Source organism: Pseudoliparis swirei, chromosome 3 (genome assembly GCF_029220125.1).
Source record: "Pseudoliparis swirei isolate HS2019 ecotype Mariana Trench chromosome 3, NWPU_hadal_v1, whole genome shotgun sequence".
In the NCBI taxonomy this organism is placed as follows: Eukaryota; Metazoa; Chordata; class Actinopteri; order Perciformes; family Liparidae; genus Pseudoliparis; species Pseudoliparis swirei.
In genome coordinates this window covers 24,449,833-24,470,993 of record NC_079390.1, presented here as the reverse complement: position 1 = coordinate 24,470,993, position 21,161 = coordinate 24,449,833, and the positions used below count along the sequence as shown (strand labels likewise).

The 21,161-nt window shown below is 44.1% G+C and overlaps 1 protein-coding gene across 1 annotated transcript; it reads left to right on the top strand.

Annotated features, from left to right (window-relative positions):
* Nucleotides 1-223: 223 nt before the first annotated feature.
* Nucleotides 224-20,943, top strand: rsf1b.1 (remodeling and spacing factor 1b, tandem duplicate 1). Its single transcript, XM_056443905.1, has 16 exons — nt 224-1,034; nt 4,054-4,145; nt 4,696-4,788; nt 8,994-9,199; nt 9,285-9,376; nt 10,117-12,545; nt 13,862-14,140; nt 14,211-14,315; nt 15,695-15,774; nt 16,043-16,097; nt 16,176-16,294; nt 16,386-16,453; nt 16,533-16,749; nt 16,816-17,009; nt 17,108-17,287; nt 18,325-20,943. The coding sequence occupies exons 1-16, from the start codon at nt 881-883 to the stop codon at nt 18,921-18,923; spliced, it is 4,962 nt and encodes a 1,653-aa protein (XP_056299880.1). The 5' UTR covers nt 224-880; the 3' UTR covers nt 18,924-20,943.
* Nucleotides 20,944-21,161: the final 218 nt, after the last annotated feature.

Genomic DNA, 21,161 nt, shown 5'->3' with positions numbered 1-21,161 from the left:
AGTGTGTTAAGTTGAATGTTTATTTGTAATATAAATGAGCAGGTAGGTTGTTTAATTTATTTTCCAAAGTCTGTTTTTGTGTCCAGTCCATTTGTATAATTTGTATTCATCCATGTTTATTAGAAAACCTAAATAAAACTGAATACAAGTTAAAAAAGAGCAGACTAAAATAAATGTTATGGGTTCACATACAACATTCTAATATATATATAATATGTAGATGCCTTTCAATAATTATGTAAATTGCGCTTCATTATTATGTTACACATACACAGAATTGTATTTTGTTGAAAGGTGCGTAACAAGAAACAAAAACAATAAACACGGTACAATAACATGAGACGCACATATATATTTTGTATGTACACTACAAATATGGTAAACAACCAAACAACAGTACTCCAAAACAAGTGTATAATCAAAGGGGCCATTTAGATATAACAGTTTCTAAATTAGTGGAGATATTATTTGTATTTGTTGTCATTTGCATCTGGGGCAATCAAAAAACGTTTGTGTAGATTACAATGTGTTAAAACAGGATGAGCATTGTGTACGATGTGTACTGTACACATCTGTTGTACTTCCCGATGGAGGGACCCTCCTGTTTCTTCCCAGGTCCGATGTGAGGTCCCAGCACAGAGGATGTGGTATCTGCACCGATAGTTGTTGTTGTTTGTTTACCATGTTTATATTGGACACTTTAATATGTTTATATTTTGTAACGACGTTTTAATTTATTGTACTGTTTTTTTGTGCAGTGTTTACAGTCCTGTGACTTTAAAACAATACTACAACAAAAATCGATCGGCGCTTTTATTTTGTTAACACCGGAAGTGCCGCGCTCCAATTCCGGCCGGCTTGACACTGGTGTGGAAAAAAGATGGCTGCTTCGGCGGCAACGGCGAGTTCTTCCCCCAGCCTGTGTCCGAATTACGCCGCGATCTGCTCCTTTCTGGAGCGGTACGGAGCGCTGCTGGACCTGCCGGAGCTCACCTTCCCCCAGCTGGAGCGATACCTCCGGGACACGTCGGCAGGTGAGGCCCGCGAAACCCTCCGCGACGGCCAGCGTGGAGGAGGCGCGTCGCTGCGCCGAGCTAACGGGCACGAGCGCGTTGTGTGTTATTGTGCGTTCCTCCGCTTCTTCTCCACTTACATCAAACTCACAACGTCCCGCCGCCGCCACTCGAAGTGGAAAACACGCCCCGCGTCAGAAGACGAGTATTCGGTCGCTAAACGGCCGCATTCGTCGAGGTTTTCTTTCACTTTCTAGCTTTTCTTCTTTTGAATAAGGGGGCTTAATTATGTCCTCCAGCCTCTTTTCATTCTCTGCCGTTAAACGCAGACGGAGCTGCGTGCGCGAGGCGGGAAAAGATGGCGCTGGGTTTGGGGTTTAATTGGAGGCGGCGGCGTCGTCGTCTCGCGGGCGCGCGATTGTGCACTTTATTTACAGTTAACGTGGTTTTTTTCCGCCGTGTAGTGGCGTCCACGGGAGCTTCCGTCACGCTGAAAGCCAACGACTTCCGGTGGACGCTTTCAAAATAAAGATGCGATAAGATAAGAAATTAGCTATTAAAATAAAGATATTCATATTAAATGTCATAGTTTTATATATATATATATCAACACACATATATATATATATATCAACACACATTTAAATAATCTGTCTTTGAAGAACGTAGTAAAAATATCTTTAGTGGATTTTATAGCTCTTTAAAATATCTTTAGTGGATTATATATATATATATATATTTCTCCAGTGGATGCTTTTATATAAGTTAAAGAAATTATCTATTTAAAAAAAGATATATGTAAAAAATTTTTTTTTTACGATGTACAAAATGTCTTTCTTTAAAAAAAAAAAAATCATGTATAAGTGGGTGTAAAGTGTGTATATATAAGCGGTTTGAAGTATATATGAGTGGGTTGAAAGTGTATATAAGTTAACAATATATAAGTGGGTTAAGAGTATATATATATATATGTGTGTGTTGAGTATAGTGCATTTAAAGTATATATAAGTGGGTTTAGAGTGTATATAAGTGGATTAAAGAATATACAAGCGGTTTAAAAGTTTATATAAGCGGTTTAAATCATATACAAGTGTTTTAAGAGTGTATATGTGTGTTAAAAGTATAAACATATAAGTGAGTTTAAAGTATGTCTGTTTGTGTATATATCTATATATATATATATATTCATGTTTCTTTGACTATGAATTAATCTCTTGTTTTGGTAGAAGTGAATGTGTTAAAGTAACATGATGTAACAATTGTACCTTAAAATAACAGCTTGAAAAAAATTGTGCCGCTACAATGACTTTTAATATGGCGATTTGCGGCTCCGTCATCGGGGGTCTGTGGGGAAATAACTCCGCTATGTAGGGTTCTGGAGCCGCCCGCTCCGGGGCGGATGGACTTCGACCTGCTTTCCGGCAGTGATTACGCAATGTCATATAGTGCCACTCCACGCTCGCAGCTCCAGTATAAGGGAAGCTTTTTTATCTAGCTTTTTGGTGTTGTCAACAATATTGTATCCGATCACACGTACTCCACATTCAAACATTTAGAAAACAACGTATATAGGCTGTAAACGCGATCGGTCTTTCATCTAAACTAAATGTCATTCTTTTGGTTATGTTGTAACAATTCGCCCTTAGCAACTCAATCAAGGGGAAAAGGTACAATACGCTAAAAAAAAGGGAATGGGCGGATCTGCGAATTCTGGTGTTAACTCTCTCATCTCAAATGGTCGTGAAAGAAAAACACAGTCGATATGCGGAAACCCAAATGTTATTATATTAAATCAAATTCAATGCATCTGCAAGCCCCCAAAATGAACACATACACTAAAAAATCAAACCCACTCAAAACGAAGTATAATCCCCGGATCCCGACAGTCCCAAAGTCTTTGCAGTCCCCCAAAACAAAAGTAAATGACTGCACGCGCACCCCCCCCCCCTCCCCCCAAAAGCCGGTAAACAGCTGACCGACCAGGCGGAAACGTGGCGAGGCGCCGCGTTCACTCTCCGCGCTCCTTCACCCTGGTCCGGTAGGTGCTGGCCCAGTTCAGTCTTCCTGCCAGTCTTCTATTAGTGATCCCGCCCGTTGGTATAAATCCAAAATAGAAACAGTCGCCGGATTGCTTCTACCGGGCTGCATCTATCGTAACTGGGTATTTACGACACTGAAGTAAACATTAAATACCTCAAAAACTGAAAGGGGCGCTAAAAGGGAAAAACTACATAATGGGGCTTTAAAGATGTGAGTTTCCAATAAAAACAATATCTCGGGGTTCATCTCTGGTTCTGCACGTTGTAAATATGAATTTCTCGAACAATTACAATCTTTTTAATAACTCACTATACGTATAATAACATGTTTTATTAACTCGGTATAGGTATAATAAAATGTTTTAATAACTCAATATATATAATAACATGTTTAATAACCCAGTATATATATATATATATATATATATAATAACATCTTTAATAACTCAGTATATAGATAACTTGTTTAATAACCCTATATATATATAATAACATCTTTAATAACTCAGTATATAGATAACTTGTTTAATAACCCTATATATATATAATAACATCTTTAATAACTCAGTATATAGATAACTTGTTTAATAACCCTATATATATATAATAACATCTTTAATAACTCAGTATATAGATAACTTGTTTAATAACCCTATATATATATAATAACATCTTTAATAACTCAGTATATAGATAACTTGTTTAATAACCCTATATATAGATATAATAACATCTTTAATAACTCAGTATATAGATAACTTGTTTAATAACCCTATATATATATGTATATATACATATATAATAACATGTTTAATAACTCAGTATATGTATATAATATATATAAACATGTTTCATAACTCAGTATATATATGACATGTTTAATAACTCAGTGTATATCTATATCTATATATATATATAAACATGTTTAATAACTCAGTAGATATATAACATGTTTAATAACTCAGTGTATATATAAAATAACATGTTTTAATTCCCCTCAGTGCCGAAGCTGCTCGTCGATCTTCACGTGAAGCTGCTGAGGAAGATCGGAAAGTCTGTGTCTGCCGACCGGTGGGAGAAATACCTGGTGAAGGTATTTGAGCTTTATGATTATCACCTTCATGTTCATCACTTTTCTGTTCATCACTTTCATGTAAAGGACATCACGGGACAGTTTGTTACAAACATTTAAAACACAATCAAAACTGCATGTTTCTTTACATAGTTATGGGTTTGTTTTTATTCTTTTGAACAAACATCTAATATATTATTTTATATATATATTTTATATATCACCTTCTCATAAAGAAAACGTCCGACACGTCCAGCCGGTGCAAAAGAAACAACATAAGAGTTAATTTAGAGAATTTAAAGGGATCTTTTGTAGGATTTTAGGGGATTTATTTGGAGTAATGCGATTATAATATTCATAAACATGTTGTCATTAACGTTTCTTATCGACGTCAACCCAAAACAATTGGTTGGTTTCACACGACAATCATTATCTTCAGATTAAAAGTCGACCTTCAAACCCTCATCAGTCACGACGTTTACATCCCATCGCCATGACGACGTCCGACAGGCGGGAAGACGGCCGACGGGTTTCACGCGTGAAGCTGATTGAAGTCTTCTTTCTCCTGCAGATCTGCCAGGACTTGAACACAACGTGGGCGTGGGAGCTGGAGCAGAGCGGCTACAAGGAGCTGTCTCTGGAGAGGAAGACGGGCATCCTGAAGGTGGATGTTTAGTCTGGAGCAGTACTCTTTAGTCTAGAGCAGTACTCTTTAGTCTGGAGCAGTACTCTTTAGTCTGGAGCAGTACTCTTTGGTCTAGAGCAGTACTCTTTAGTCTGGAGCAGTACTCTTTAGTCTAGAGCAGTACTCTTTAGTCTGGAGCAGTACTCTTTAGTCTAGAGCAGTACTCTTTAGTCTAGAGCAGTACTCTTTAGTCTGGAGCAGTACTCTTTAGTCTGGAGCAGTACTCTTTAGTCTAGAGTAGTACTCTTTAGTCTAGAGCAGTACTCTTTAGTCTGGAGCAGTACTCTTTAGTCTAGAGCAGTACTCTTTAGTCTAGAGCAGTACTCTTTAGTCTGGAGCAGTACTCTTTAGTCTAGAGCAGTACTCTTTAGTCTAGAGCAGTACTCTTTAGTCTGGAGCAGTACTCTTTAGTCTGGAGCAGTACTCTTTAGTCTAGAGCAGTACTCTTTAGTCTAGAGCAGTACTCTTTAGTCTGGAGCAGTACTCTTTAGTCTAGAGCAGTACTCTTTAGTCTAGAGCAGTACTCTTTAGTCTGGAGCAGTACTCTTTAGTCTGGAGCAGTACTCTTTAGTCTGGAGCAGTACTCTTTAGTCTAGAGCAGTACTCTTTAGTCTAGAGCAGTACTCTTTAGTCTGGAGCAGTACTCTTTAGTCTGGAGCAGTACTCTTTAGTCTAGAGCAGTACTCTTTAGTCTGGAGCAGTACTCTTTAGTCTAGAGCAGTACTCTTTGGTCTAGAGCAGTACTCTTTAGTCTGGAGCAGTACTCTTTAGTCTGGAGCAGTACTCTTTAGTCTAGAGCAGTACTCTTTAGTCTGGAGCAGTACTCTTTAGTCTAGAGCAGTACTCTTTAGTCTGGAGCAGTACTCTTTAGTCTAGAGCAGTACTCTTTAGTCTAGAGCAGTACTCTTTAGTCTGGAGCAGTACTCTTTAGTCTAGAGCAGTACTCTTTAGTCTGGAGCAGTACTCTTTAGTCTGGAGCAGTACTCTTTAGTCTAGAGCAGTACTCTTTGGTCTGGAGTAGTACTCTTTAGTCTGGAGCAGTACTCTTTAGTCTAGAGCAGTACTCTTTAGTCTAGAGCAGTACTCTTTGGTCTGGAGCAGTACTCTTTAGTCTGGAGCAGTACTCTTTAGTCTGGAGCAGTACTCTTTAGTCTAGAGTAGTACTCTTTAGTCTGGAGCAGTACTCTTTAGTCTAGAGCCGTACTCTTTAGTCTGGAGCAGTACTCTTTAGTCTGGAGCAGTACTCTTTAGTCTAGAGCAGTACTCTTTAGTCTAGAGCAGTACTCTTTAGTCTGGAGCAGTACTCTTTAGTCTGGAGCAGTACTCTTTAGTCTAGAGCAGTACTCTTTGGTCTAGAGCAGTACTCTTTAGTCTGGAGTAGTACTCTTTAGTCTGGAGCAGTACTCTTTGGTCTAGAGTAGTACTTCTCCTTTAGTTTAGAGAAGTACTTTGTATGTTGTTTTAGGGAAAGGGGGATTACACTTCTCAATTATTAATATATCCTAAAAAATACCCTCAAAAAAACATATTTCATTTAAAGTATGTAACAATTGTACCTTAAAATAACAGCTTGAAAAAAATTGTGCCGCTACAATGACTTTTAATATGACGATTTGCGCCTCCGCTATTGCCATCGGGGGTCTGTGGGGAAATAACTCCGCTATGTAGGATTCTGGAGCCGCCCGCTCCGGGGCGGATGTACTTCGACCTGCTTTCCGGCAGTGATTACGCAATGTCATAAAGTGCCACTCCACGCTCGCAGCTCCAGTATAAGGGGAGCTTTTTCATGTAGCTTTTTGGTGTTGTCAACAATATTGTATTCGATCACACGTACTCCACATTCAAACATTTAGAAAACAACGTATATAGGCTGAAAACGCGATCGGTATTTCATCTAAACCAGGGGTGGGCAAACTTTTTGACTTGCGGGCCACAATCGGTTCTAAAATCTGACAGAGGGGCCGGGCCAGGAGCATTTGGACACGCAATGTAATTTATTAAACCTGGAGATTGCGTCTGATTTTTATACATTTCAATTAAAGGTGCAAAGTTAAAGAAATCAACATTTACTGAAAAAAGATCAATGGAATCACTTTCTACATTCAAAACATGTTATTACCCAACGAAATATTCAAGCTCAATAATTTCTAATTGTTTTAAACCCCGCAAAATAATGGACGGATTGTCTCAGCTCTATATAATGAGGCACAATTGTCTTCAGGTACAAGTGGAAAGAGAAAATATGGCCCTAAAGCTGAAAATTGAAGTTCGATTTTTTAAAATTCTTCATATCGCTTCTGGAAATACACCTTTACTCATGTGGACCAACTGTTTTTGTAATTGGTTTACCAAAGGTCATAGGTTCACAAAAGCAGTGAAATATCTGAATACAATGCTAGATACATGTAAATAAATGTGGAAAACTACATTTTGTATTATCGTTTTGAGTAAAAAATTATGTGGTCTGTCACACATTCACCAAAATGATAAAGATGGGACTGAGAAATTACTTCATATTGCAGATAAAGCTTCATGAGTTGTGTACAAATAAAAAATGACCATTACATATTTTTTTTTCTTCAAATAAATATGTATTGTACATAAATAAATAAAAAAATCTACATTATATACATGTTGAGAAATATGAAACAGAACACAACTATTGGCACACACTATTTACAATATGGCTTCACTATAATAACATGTCATCGTGTCACGAGAGCTCTCTGCTGGCCGGGCAGGTGGAGCTGCAGGTGGAGCTTAAGGTTGAGCTGTAGGCGCTGGTGAATCCTCTCTGTAAAATACAATACTAGTCAGCAGTGCGCACGCGTAACGGACACCGTGACGGGACACGTAACAGACACTGTAAAACAGACACGTAACGTGTAGTAAAGACTCTTACCCGGTCCAAGTGGCTCTCTTCTGGCTGCGTGTTCCTCCTCGTGGCTCTGCAGCTCCTCCAGGCTCCGCGCTGCTCGCCAAAATCACTGCGGCTGTTTCTAAATGAGCCTCACCAGTGTGGTGGGCGGGTCCTTTGTGATTTACTGAGTGTTCATTGGTTGTTTTTTTCGCAAAATGTTGACAGACAAACGGATTGACAAATCACGGTGAAGGGTTTTGTGTGATGAGTTCTTTCCGCGCCAACGCACACCGGAAGTAAACAAAGTCGCGATTTGGACAAGTTCGGCGGGCCGGATTAAAAAGCCTAACGGGCCGGATGTGGCCCGCGGGCCGTAGTTTGCCCATGTCTGATCTAAACTAAATGTTGTCATTCTTTTGGTTATGTTGTAACAATTCGCCCTTAGCAACTCAATCAAGGGGAAAAGGTACAATACGCTAAAAAAAAGAAGGGAATGGGCGGATCTGCGAATTCTGGTGTTAACTCTCTCTGCTCAAATGGTCGTAAAAGAAAAACACACAGTCGATATGCGGAAACCCAAATGTTATTAGATTAAATCAAATTCAATGCATCTGCAAGCCCCCAAAATGAACACATATCTACAAACAATCAAACCCACTCAAAACGAAGTATAATCCCCGGATCCCGACAGTCCCCAAAGTCTTTGCAGTCCCCCAAAATGACTGCACGCGCACACACACCCCCCTCCCCCCAAAAGCCGGTAAACAGCTGAGCGACCAGGCGGAAACGTGGCGAGGCGCCGCGTTCAATCCCCGCGCTCCTTCACCCTAGTCCGGTAGGTGCTGGCCCAGTTCAGTGTTCCTGCCAGTCTTCGTATTAGCAGGGCTCTCAAGTTTTGAAGACAGGCAAGAGTGACATTTCCATCAGCATGTTTGGAGCGCGCCTGTCAGCGCGCTCCAAACAAAAAAAAACTCGCGTCACCTCCCCCTCGTCACCTTTTATAACCCGTGACACGTACAAATAATAACAATAATTATAATTATAATACAGGACAACACACGATCCCAACTCAATACAAGTGTATGCGAGGCTGCATCTATCGTAACTGGGTATTTACGACACTGAAGTAAACGTTAAATACCTCAAAAACTGAAGGGGGCGCTAAAAGGGAAAAACTACATAATGGGGCTTTAAATCCACCGTTGTCACAGTGAACCTTTTATTGATTATTTCCTCCTCCTTCTACCGTTACTTCTTCTTCTTCTACCTCTTCTCCTCCAATCTTTTCTCCTTGTTCTTCTCCATTTCCTCCTCCTTCTTTCAGTATTTGTGTGAGTGTCAGTTTGATGAAAATGTCAAGTTCAAAACCGCCGTCAATGACGAGGAACCGGACAAGATGCGCCTGCAGCCGATTGGCCGCGACAAAGACGGCCAGATGTACTGGTTCCAGCTGGACCAGGAGGACAACGTGCGGGTCTACCTGGAGGAGCAGGACGACGTGGACGGGTCCTCCTGGAAGTGCATCGTCAGGTGAGCGACTCCACCTGCACCGGGTTTATGTTAAGAGAAGTGGTTATGTTTATTCATCCTCCTCTTCATCCTCCTCTTCCTGCAGAGAGAGGAACGACCTGGCCGAGGTTCTGGCTCTGCTGAAGACACAAATCGACCCCGAGCTGCTAAAAAAAGATCAAGAAAACAAACCTGAAGGTGAGAGAAGACTTTACTGGTCTGATAAAGTATTCTGATAGAGGTCTGCGGAGGGTCTGATAGAGGTCTGTGGAGGGTCTGATAGAAGTCTGATAGAGGTCTGATAGAGGTCTGATAGAAGTCTGATAGAGGTCTGATAGAGGTCTGATAGAAGTCTGATAGAGGTCTGATAGAAGGTTGATGGAAGTCTGAAGTCTGATAGAAGTCTGATAGAGGTCTGATAGAAGGTTGATGGAAGTCTGAAGTCTGATAGAGGTCTGATAGAAGTCTGATAGAGGTCTGATAGAGGTCTGATAGAAGTCTGATAGAGGTCTGATAGAAGTCTGATAGAGGTCTGATAGAGGTCTGATAGAGGTCTGATAGAGGTCTGATAGAAGGTTGATGGAAGTCTGAAGTCTGAGAGAAGTCTGATAGAAGTCTGATAGAAGGTTGATGGAAGTCTGATTGAAGTCTGATATAGGGCTGATAGATGTCTGATAGAGGTCTGTGGAGGATCTGGAGGGACCGGGTCTGGGTTTTCTCTAAGGAACCACAAGCCGAGTGAAACACGGTCCAATATGATGGAGATGAACGCCTCTAAAACATGACGACGCACACCAAAATGATTAACAGAGGATTTTGGCGTGGACGTCTCTCAAACGAGCCGACCAATCACACGTCGGCACCTTCTTAAACCTTCATGTCACAGTTTAGTTTCATGTCTCTATTATATAAAACCGTGTGATTTGCTTCCGTTCCAGGTGAAGTGAAAAAGGTTGAGGATACCTCGGATGAAGACTGCAAAGACTCCACCAAGGCCGTCGCCCCGAAGACGGAGAACCTGGAGAACCCGGAGAACCTGACGCAGAAAGAGGACCTGAAGTCAGAACCTTCCGACGCCAAGTCGTCCCTGAACGGCGTCGCCGAGGGAGGAAGTGAAGCCGAGCTCCACTCGGAGAAGTCTGCGGTGGATCTGGACATCGGAGATAAAGCCCAGAGCATCAAAGAGGAGCCGATGGAGGAGACGGACGCCGGAACCACGACGATCACCACGACGACCACAACGGCCGGCCAACCCGTCTCCGAGACGCCGCGCTTACCGGTGAAGGCTGAGCAACGAGAGGAGGCCAAGAAGAGCACGGCGGACGGGATCCAACAGGCTCTGAACGACCAGCAGGCCAAGATCCCCCTGAAGAAACGGGGGATGAAGTTCACTGAAGACTTTGAGAAGAAGAGCGGCTTCGTGGCACAGAACCCGGCGGCGGCGGTTGTGAACGTGAATGGAGAAGCTCCACCAGCTGAAGGAAAGAGAGGCGAGGAAGCAATGGGGAAAAGAGAGGAAGAGAAGAACAAAGAAGGCTCGGGCAAAAATAATCCAGATCCGGAAAGCGCTCCACCAAAAGAGAAGGCGGAGCCTCCAACAGGACCGCCCCTTTTACCGAAAGACGCGAATAACGCGGCGGAGAAGCCGTCCGATCACGAAGAGCGAGAAAGAATAAAAGAAACTGCAAAAGAGTCAAAGAAAACCGGAGAGCCGGTGAAGGTCAAAGCCAAAAATGTCGAGTCGACAGTGGCGCCGCGCGCCGCGGAGAAGTCCCCGGCTAACGGAACGCCGGGCGTCATCAAACCGACGCCGTGCGAAGACAGAGGCGCCGCAAAGAAACCTGACGACCTGCCGTCCGTCATCAAGAAGACGGACGCTCTGAAAGACGCTGACGGTGCGCTCATCAAGGTCAGCGAGGTCATCAAGGTCAGCGAGGTCATCAGAAAGGCAGACGGACCGTTCGTCTGTGAGCGATCCGGACGAGAGAACGTCGGGTCTTCTGTCATTAAGAAGCTAGACGCGTCGTGTAAATCTGCCGAGAAGAACGATGACACCGAAGAGGCGGAGCCAAGTAAGAAGACGGTGGCCTGTGAGGACCGAGCGGTGCGTCATGTTTCCAAGATGGCTGCACCCGGACCGGTGGAGGCCGCCAAACTCTATCCAAAGCCTCGAGGAGACGACAAGGCAGAGACCTCAGTGGCAAAAAGGAAAGAGGAAGCTTCTGGAGGATCTGATAACTCATCCAGGGCCTCCAAAGAAAGTGATAAAACAACCGACAGACCAGACCAGGAAACAGAAAGAACAGAACGCCCGTCATCAGAGAGTAAAAAGGACACAGACATTGGAAAGAAAAAGGACACAGACAAGGACACATCTACTGACCAGAAGAAGGACACAGACATTGGAAAGAAAAAGGACACAGACAAGGAAACATCAACTGGCCAGAAAAAGGACACGGACATTGGAAAGAAAAAGGACACAGACAAGGACACATGCACTGGCCAGAAAAAGGACACAGACAAGGAAACATCTACTGACCAGAAGAAGGACACGGACATTGGAAAGAAAAAGGACACAGACAAGGACACATGCACTGGCCAGAAAAAGGACACAGACAAGGAAACATCCACTGGCCAGAAGAAGGACACAGACGTTGGGCAGAAAAAGGACACAGACAAGGACACATCTACTGACCAGAAAAAGGACACAGACATTGGACAGAAAAAGGACACAGGTGAGGAAACGAAAAAGGACACAGATGAGGAAATGAAAAAGGACACAGGTGAGGAAACGAAAAAGGACACAGATGAGGAAATGAAAAAGGACACAGACGAGGAAACGAAAAAGGACACAGACGTTGGAAAACAAAGGAATCAGAAACTGTGTCAGAAGAATAAACCTCCAGAAACAAAAGGGAACAAACGCGCTCACAAAGAAACTGAATCTTTGACCAAATCCTCAACCGAAGCGTTGAAAGACGGCAAAAAGCCCGCCGGCGAGGACGAGGACTCTGTAGCCCCGAAAGAGGTGGCGAACGGCGACGACGCTCTGACTTCCCGTCGCCTCATCCGGCCCCGGGGCCACCGGAGGAAGGTCCGGCTCCAGAGAGAAGAGAGACCGGCGGACTCAGAGTCCGACGCCAACACGGGGAGGTCTCTCCGGAGATCGCCGAGGATCTCCAGACCCACGGCGAAGGCGGTGGAGATCCACGACCGGAAGCTGGAGAGGACGCACGGCGAAGAGAAGGAGGAGAGCGAGGGGGAAAAGGAAAAAGAGGAGGACAAGGAGGAGGAAGAGGAGGTGAAAGCTGTTCAGAAGAAACCGAGAGAGAAAAAGGTGGATCAGGAGGGTCAGCCCAAACCGAAGGTAAGACACAAAATAGATTACAACTGCGAGTAACTGAGTGGAAACAGGCGTGTCGGGATCCTCAGGCTGCGACTTGTAACAAGCACGACAAGTTTAGGGCCGATATGAGCAAGTCCAGTTGAGCCAGTAGGTGGCGCTGTGACCATGAACATGTATCATGTGTCTCTGCGTGAAGACCACTTGCCCTGGCTTGGACGTGAACTCGAGTCTGTGGGTCACTGGGCGAACGCTTATCCTGTTGAGCCACCGATCAGAGGGAAAACTGTTTGCGTTTACCGACTATAGAGATAATATTACGCTCTAAGTAGAATACATTATGGTCTCAAACTTGTCATTTTATGTTTTTAGAAGGTGTTCCTGTGACCAATGATTATGTTTCTTCATGTAAATGTGTTCAGGCATCATGCATGATTATTTTTGAAAGGATTGGATCAGTTTAAGCTTTAGTCTGAACATAAGTTATAGAAAGTGGACGTTTATTGGGGTCCACATAACGTCTCGGTCTTGCGGTGAACAGACACCGTTCTGAACTTTGAGGCCTTCAGATCGTCTTTGAACTAGATTGAAGTCGATGGAAGTCGTTTTGAGGGAGGGGCTCATTACTGTATATTGGTGAAAATTGGCAATCAAGCAAAAGATCGCCCAACTTTGGCAAATGACTGTAGCGCCCCCTATTGTTTAAATCGCAGAAGATGTGTGGTGCAGGTTCCAGGATGCAATGTGCACATTTACTGCAAGTTTGGAGTGATTACTCCCAAAAGCGTTGAAGTTATGAGCATGGAAAAACAAGACACGCCCCTAAGAGGTTCATTGGTCCATATCATCTCAACACGATGAGATATCAGAGAGTTGTTCATGTATCTAGTCGATATAGATTCATTCATGATCCACAAGACGTTTGGTGTGAATCTGACCCAGCGGGTAGGAGAACTGATCAATTGTGTTTTTCACAAAATTCAAAATGGCGGAAAATCTAAGTAGGTGGAGCTTAGGGGTCTGAGAGGCTTTTTTGTAGAGCAGGTCCAAGTGGACATGTGTGACATTGTGGGTGAGGGGCGTCCCCAGTCAAACCTTTAGGGGGCGCTAGTGAGCAAAAAAAAAATGTACCCACAATTTGACATCTTTGTACGTAATCGTTTCAAGTTTGGGCAAAACGCTCCATAAGAGTGAAAACTGACAGAGCACCCTCTGCTGGACCAGAAGGTGAACTACAGTTCGAGCCATAACTTCCATATTGATTATTGATCATGTTGAACCGGAGCCTGGAGGAATCGGTGGCTTCCCGAGCGACCCTCAACACGCTGTTCTTCTTCAAGGGGAGGAAGAGGAGGAGGGTCCGGTGGTCCAACACGAGGACGCGCCGCAAAAAGAAAGGCTCCGAAGACGACGGCAGCGACGGGGAGTCCAGCGAGGAGGAGGACGAGGAGGAGAGCGAGGACGACAGCGACGAAGACTACAAGGTGGAGCGGAGCAAGAAGAGGCGGAGTCGCCACCGAGAAAGACGAAGCTCGGACTCGGCGACGTCCACGGACGACGACCTGCCGCCCAACGACGACCCCTGTAAACACTGCGGTCTCCCCAACCAACCCGAGCTGGTGGGTCCCCTCGCCTTCACATCTCATCAATAGTGAGGAAGAGGATGGTGACTGAGTAACCTCTCTGCAGATCTTGCTGTGTGACTCCTGTGACAACGGGTACCACACCGCCTGCCTGAGGCCGCCGCTCATGATCATCCCCGATGGAGAGTGGTACTGCCCGCCCTGTCAACACGTAGGTTATTAGAGATTATAGAGACACCACATGTAGTTTATAGAGATACCTCATGATGTAGATTATAGAGACACCACATGTAGATTATAGAGATACCTCATGATGTAGATTATAGAGACACCACATGTAGATTATAGAGACACCACATGTAGATTATAGAGACACCTCATTATGTAGATTATAGCGACACCACATGTAGATTATAGAGATACCTCTAGATGATAGAGATACCTCATTATGTAGATTATAGAGACACCACATGTAGATTATAGAGACACCACATGTAGATTATAGAGATACCTCATTATGTAGATTATAGAGACACCACATGTAGATTATAGAGATACCTCTATGTAGATGATAGAGATACCTCATTATGTAGATTATAGAGACACCACATGTAGATTATAGAGACACCACATGTAGATTATAGAGATACCTCATTATGTAGATTATAGAGACACCACATGTAGATTATAGAGACACCACATGTAGATTATAGAGATACCACATGTAGATTATAAAGATACACCACATGTAGTTTATAGAGATACCTCATGATGTAGATTATAGAGACACTACATGTAGATTATAGAGATACCTCATTATGTAGATTATAGAGACACCACATGTAGATTATAGATACCTCATTATGTAGATTATAGAGACACCACATGTAGATTATAGAGATACCTCATGTAGATTATAGAGATACCTCATTATGTAGATTATAGAGATACCACATGTAGATTATAGAGATACCTCATTATGTAGATTATAGAGACACCACATGTAGATTATAGAGATACCTCATTATGTAGAGATACCACATGTAGAGATTATAGAGATATCACATGTAGATTAGAGACACCTCATTATGTAGAGATACCACATCTAGAGATTATAGAGATACATCATTATTTAGATTATTAAAATACCTCACGTAGAGATTATATAGATATCTCATTATGTAGATTATAGAGATATCTCATTATGTAGATTGTAGAGATATCTCATTATGTAGATTATAGAGATACCCGTATTATGTAGAGATACCACATTATGTAGATATTATAGAGATACCACACTGTATATTATAGAGATACCTCATTATGCAGATTATAGATATACCTCATGTAGATATTATAGAGATACCACACTATGAAGATTATTGAGATTCCACAGTATGTATATTATAGAGGTACCTCATGTAGAGATTAGAGATACCACACTATGAAGATTATAGAGATACCTCGTAGAGATTATAGAGATTACAGAGATACCTCATTATGTAGATTATAGAGATTCCACATTATGTAGAGATTATGAGATCATTAATAAGAAACGTGTTCTAACATTTTTATGAATCTCTTCTGCAGAAACTGCTCTGCGACAAATTAGAAGAGCAGCTCACGAACCTCGACGCTGCTTTGAAGAAGAAGGAACGGGCCGAGAGAAGGTGAGGAGGAGGAGGAAGAGGAGGATGACATCATTCTCTCATTGCAGACTTTATTGACTTACTCGTACACTTCTTCTTACACACTTATTATTATTCATCTTTGACCAAACTGGCACAATAAATTATAAATCGTACCTTTTTATTGTGAAATCTCAGCTCCTTCACAATAAAAGCTTTGAACACCAACGTGATGTGAATCATCATAACAATGAAAGCATGTTTGGCACATTCCACCTTGTTGACGGTGACGTTTCTTTGTGTTCTCCAGGAAAGAGCGTCTCATCTATGTCGGCATCAGCCTGGAGAACATCATCGAGCCCTCGGTAGGTGCATCATGGGAGATCTGAACGTCTCGACTGTTGATCTGTGGACGTTTGTGTAACGCTCGCTCCTTCCTCCAGGGGGAGGTGGAGGAGGTGGAGGAGGAGGAGAAGCCCGAGATCATCATCAAGGAGGAGAAGAAGCGGAGAGGGAGCTGGGGTCGAAGGTCAACGAGGACGAAGAAGTCCATCAGCTACAGGTCCGTGCACTAATATATTTAAATATAAACTTATTCTGTTTATTTTGTACAATTAATGGTACATAAAATGTATTTCTTGTTTTTTTACTAGATTTGATGAATTCGACGAGGCCATCGAGGAGGCGATCGAGGAAGACCTCAAAGAAGCGGAGGGCGGAGGTACGAGTCCCGGAACCTTTAATGTGGAGTAAGAGCGACCAAAGAGACGACTCCTCTTCCTCCTCCTCTTCTCCTCCAGGAGCCGGGCGGGGCAAAGACATGGCCAACATCACGGGCCACCGAGGGAAGGACATGTCCACCATCCTGCAGGCGGACGAGGGCAAAGAGGACGCCCCCCCGCCTCGCCCCGCCCCCGTCGGCCCGCGCAGGAAGAAGCGCCGGCGGCTGAACGACCTGGACAGCGACAGCACGACGGAGGAGGAGGAGAGCGAGGACGAGTTCCGCGTCAGCGAGAGGTGAGTTATTTCAAAATAAAAGCCCGAGTGGCGAGCGCTCCGGCCCGACGCTCCGTCTCCGCGCAGCTCGGAGGAAGAGTTCGTCGTGTCGGAGAACGAGACGGACGGCGAGTCGGAGTCCAACAGCGAGGCGGGCGGCGGCGCCAAGCGGCGCGGGAAGCCGCTGAAACGGCGGCGCAGCGTCAGGAAGAGGCGGAGGCCGAGAGGATACTCGGACGACGAAGAGGAGGAAACGGACGAGGAGGACGAGGAAGAAATAGGTATATTTCATTAAAGGATCGCAAGCTAATTATTATTGAAATAAGTGAACGTTATTGAATCATTTCCTCCGTAACCCTCGTGGTCGTTGTGGTTCCAGTGACCGAAGGCTCCAGCGGCTACAGCGACAGCGACCTGGATGTGAGTCGCCGGCGGTCTCGGCGGAGTCAGAAGAAGCAGGTCAACTACCACGAGACCTCCGAGTCCGACGGCTCCCGCAAGGAGAGCAACCGGCCCAGGATGAGGCCCAAAGCCCGGCCGGACAGCTCGGACAGCTCGGGTCAGAACAATGACTTGTGTTAGCATGGATACGAGCGCTAACAGCTAATGTTAGCAATCGGCTAAAGTTAGAAATTGGTTAATGTTAGCCACCGTCTCATGTTAGCTACCGGCTAATGTTAGCTACCGTCTCATGTTAGCTACCGGCTAATGTTAGCTACCGTCTCATGTTAGCTACCGGCTAATGTTAGCTACCGTCTCATGTTAGCTACCGGCTCATGTTAGCTACCGGCTCATGTTAGCTACCGTCTCATGTTAGCTACCGGCTCATGTTAGCTACCGGCTAATGTTAGCTACCGTCTCATGTTAGCTACCGTCTCATGTTAGCTACCGGCTCATGTTAGCTACCGTCTCATGTTAGCTACCGGCTCATGTTAGCTACCGTCTCATGTTAGCTACCGGCTCATGTTAGCTACCGGCTCATGTTAGCTACCGGCTCATGTTAGCTACCGGCTCATGTTAGCTACCGTCTCATGTTAGCTACCGGCTCATGTTAGCTACCGTCTCATGTTAGCTACCGGCTAATGTTAGCTACCGTCTCATGTTAGCTACCGGCTCATGTTAGCTACCGGCTCATGTTAGCTACCGTCTCATGTTAGCTACCGTCTCATGTTAGCTACCGGCTAATGTTAGCTACCGTCTCATGTTAGCTACCGGCTAATGTTAGCTACCGTCTCATGTTAGCTACCGGCTAATGTTAGCAATTTGCTAATGTTAGCAATCGACTAATGTTAGCTACCGTCTCATGTTAGCACCGCCTGATGTTAATGTTAGCAATTGGCTAATGTTAGCGATAAAGGGGAAAGAAAAGCTAAAACAATAGAATTCAAGATTAAAAATGTGCACAACAGCACATGTAATCTAAGTGCCAGTCAATATATAATAATATTGGAATATTTGAGGAGTCTGAAAAGGGGGCGGTCTTAACGCTCCAGAGGGGCGTCGGCTTTCATCAGCTGTTTAATTGTTTAAAACATTAAATACATTGAAGGTCAGCCAGAGGTCATTGTATTGACGCCGTTTGTTTGTTTTCTTCAGAGAGTTCCTCCAGAGGCTCGGAGGAGGAGTCGCGGCATCGGAGGGTGAAGAGGAGAGCCGACTCCTCGGAGGAAGAGGAGAAGGAGGAAGGCTCCCGGCAGCGGCGCCGGCGGCTCGCTCTGAAGCGCCGGAGAACCTCCGAACGCGACGACTCGGACGACTCGTCGGACGACTCGTCGGAGGAGGACCGCCCGGTCCGCAAACGGGTGAACCGCATCGACTCCGACGACAGCGAGGAGGAGGAGGAGAAACAGAAGGAGGGGGGGAAAGAGGAGGAAGAGGAAGGGAAAGAGGAGGCGAAGCAGCAGGAGGAAGAACCAAAGGAGGAGGAAACGAAAGAGAAGAAAACGGCTGAAAAAGCAGACGAGGAGTCAAAGGGGACAGCCCCGGTGGGCGGAGCCCCGGTGGGCGGAGCCCCGACGGAGCCGACGCCCACCAACAGAAAGAGCCCGGCAGCGAAGGGCCTGGAGGGCGGAGCCAAGAACACGGGCGCCAACGGGCAGGCCGGCCCGGAGGCGGCGCCGCAGGAGGAAGACGAAGACGACCTGCTGGGGGTCACCGACCTCGTGGATTACGTCTGCAATAACGAAGATTTGTAAAAACAACAACAAAAACAAATGTGTACTGTTTCATTTTTTGTGGTATTGTATTTTTATATTGCTTAACTTTATTATTCCCACCAACACTCATCTGGACCTCGAGGCTCCAGCCCGTCCCTGTGGGACGGTTCTACGGCTCTTCCTCCTTTACCCTCATCTTCGTCTTCATCGTCGTCCAGCTCTACTGCCAAACCACTTCTTTTTTTTACCGGTTTTATCTCACAGCCACATAGATGGAAAATGAAATGAAGATCTGAACTGTGACTTTCAGTTCTCTCACGACTAAAATAACTTGTTTTTAAATGATTTTATGATAATCTCGATGGTCATTTTTTCCCCGTGAAATCAGTTTGACTTAAAGTCATTAATGTGACTTCAGGCAGCAGCCGCTTAGCTTAGCTTAGCTAGCAGGGGGCCTGTTTCTCTGGGTCACGTCTGCTTCTAGCTAGCGTGACTATGCTAACGGCGATTTTGTTCCGTGCTCGATCTTTTAATAATTATGTTAATGAGCGACCAACAACATGAATTAAAACATGAAAGTGATAAACTTTTAAATCTTTTTTTTGTTTTCCATAAATCATTGTTATCTGACACGACAGTCGAGATGTAACGCGAGCAGTTCCCCCCACTTCCAGTCTTGCTAAGCTAAGCTAGCGACATGTTTTTCATGTTTGTGTAAACTGTTGGATGTTTGTTGACCTCTGGACTCGACCTCCAGCTGTGATGGTCGCTCTGTATATCGTACACATCGTTACTCCACCTGAGTCGGGTTGACTCCGCCCTCATAACCTTCAGCTCTAGTCTAGTTTCCAGTTATTACAATTATGTTAACTTTTATTTTTTAAATGTTTTTATTATATCTACTTTTATTTTATTCGTCTGAGCGAAATGTAAAGTGTCTTATTTTTTATTTGTACATCGTCCTTCATAGAAATGTTAAAACACGTTTTTATTAACTAAAATGACATTAAGCTCCAAAAACGCCCTTTTTCCTCTCTTCCTCTTCCTCCTCTTCCTCCTCTGGATCTCCCTGGTCCCTCTTCACATTCTCTATTTCCAGGAGTTATTTGGGACTTAAGACCTGAAATCAATATTGTGCAGAAATAACCAACTTAATGTTTAGTTTTTATGCGACGGAAACAAACCAAGGACATCGTGGTGACATCACGATGACATCACGTGACGTCGCGATGACATCACGTGATGTCACGATGACATCATGTGACGTCGCGATGACATCACGTGATGTCACGGTGACGGCACTGACCTCTGCTGAATCAGTCTGTATCTGTAGTTCTTCTTTCTGTAATATATTTAGAAGCATTTTTTTTTTTTTATCATGGAAAAATATATATATTGGGCAATTCTTTGGGATTGCATGAGTTTGTAATAGTTTTATTTTGTAGGTTTTATCGGCTCAGACCCACAAAGCGTGGGCGAGTTAAGGATCCTCTCAACCCGTTAAGGATTTAGAGAGAGAGAGAGGATCCCCATGGAAGTTAATCTAGAACGCCCGCTTGTAAAATATGTTGTACAATAGTCTGCATGGTCAAAAACCACTTTATCGTTTTATAAACCGACTTAGAGATCCCCACGAAACCGTTGTGTGGTTCTGGCCGTGCACACACACACACACACACACACAGCTTTTAGATTAGCCTGACCGAAACAAACCAATTCTACAAATGTAATAATAGAGGTTTGTGTTCTGGGGGAACGTATTAACGTACGAAGATAACGTATTAACGTACGAAGAGAACGTATTAACGTACGAAGAGAACGTATTGTCGTAAGGGGAGGGCGTATTGACGCACTACGGTGCATCGCGGTTCTGAAGAACCTTTGCGGGAGGAGGAGTGGCGGCTGCGACGCGGCGGAGGTGAAGCGTCGTTACCTCGTGGCGCCGGAGAGGCGCTAGTCCGCTGGTTGTTGGTGTTTCATCTGCTTACTTTTGTTAACTTTACTGTTATTTCATATGAATCTTGTACATTTGTCATAATAAAATGAGTTTCAAGCCTCACGTCTCGCCGACTTTTGCCGTGTAAGCAATTAATGTCAATATATTTATTTATTGGGCAAATTGAAACGAGCAGGTAGTTTTTCTGGGCTAAATGCTAACGTTAGCATGATGAAGCTCCAGAGACGTCTTTAAAGAGGCGACGCATGAGGGGGGGGGGGGGCACAAAGGTCGTGTACATACCGAGCCGGTCAACGGTCAGGAGGTTTCATGTTTTGTGT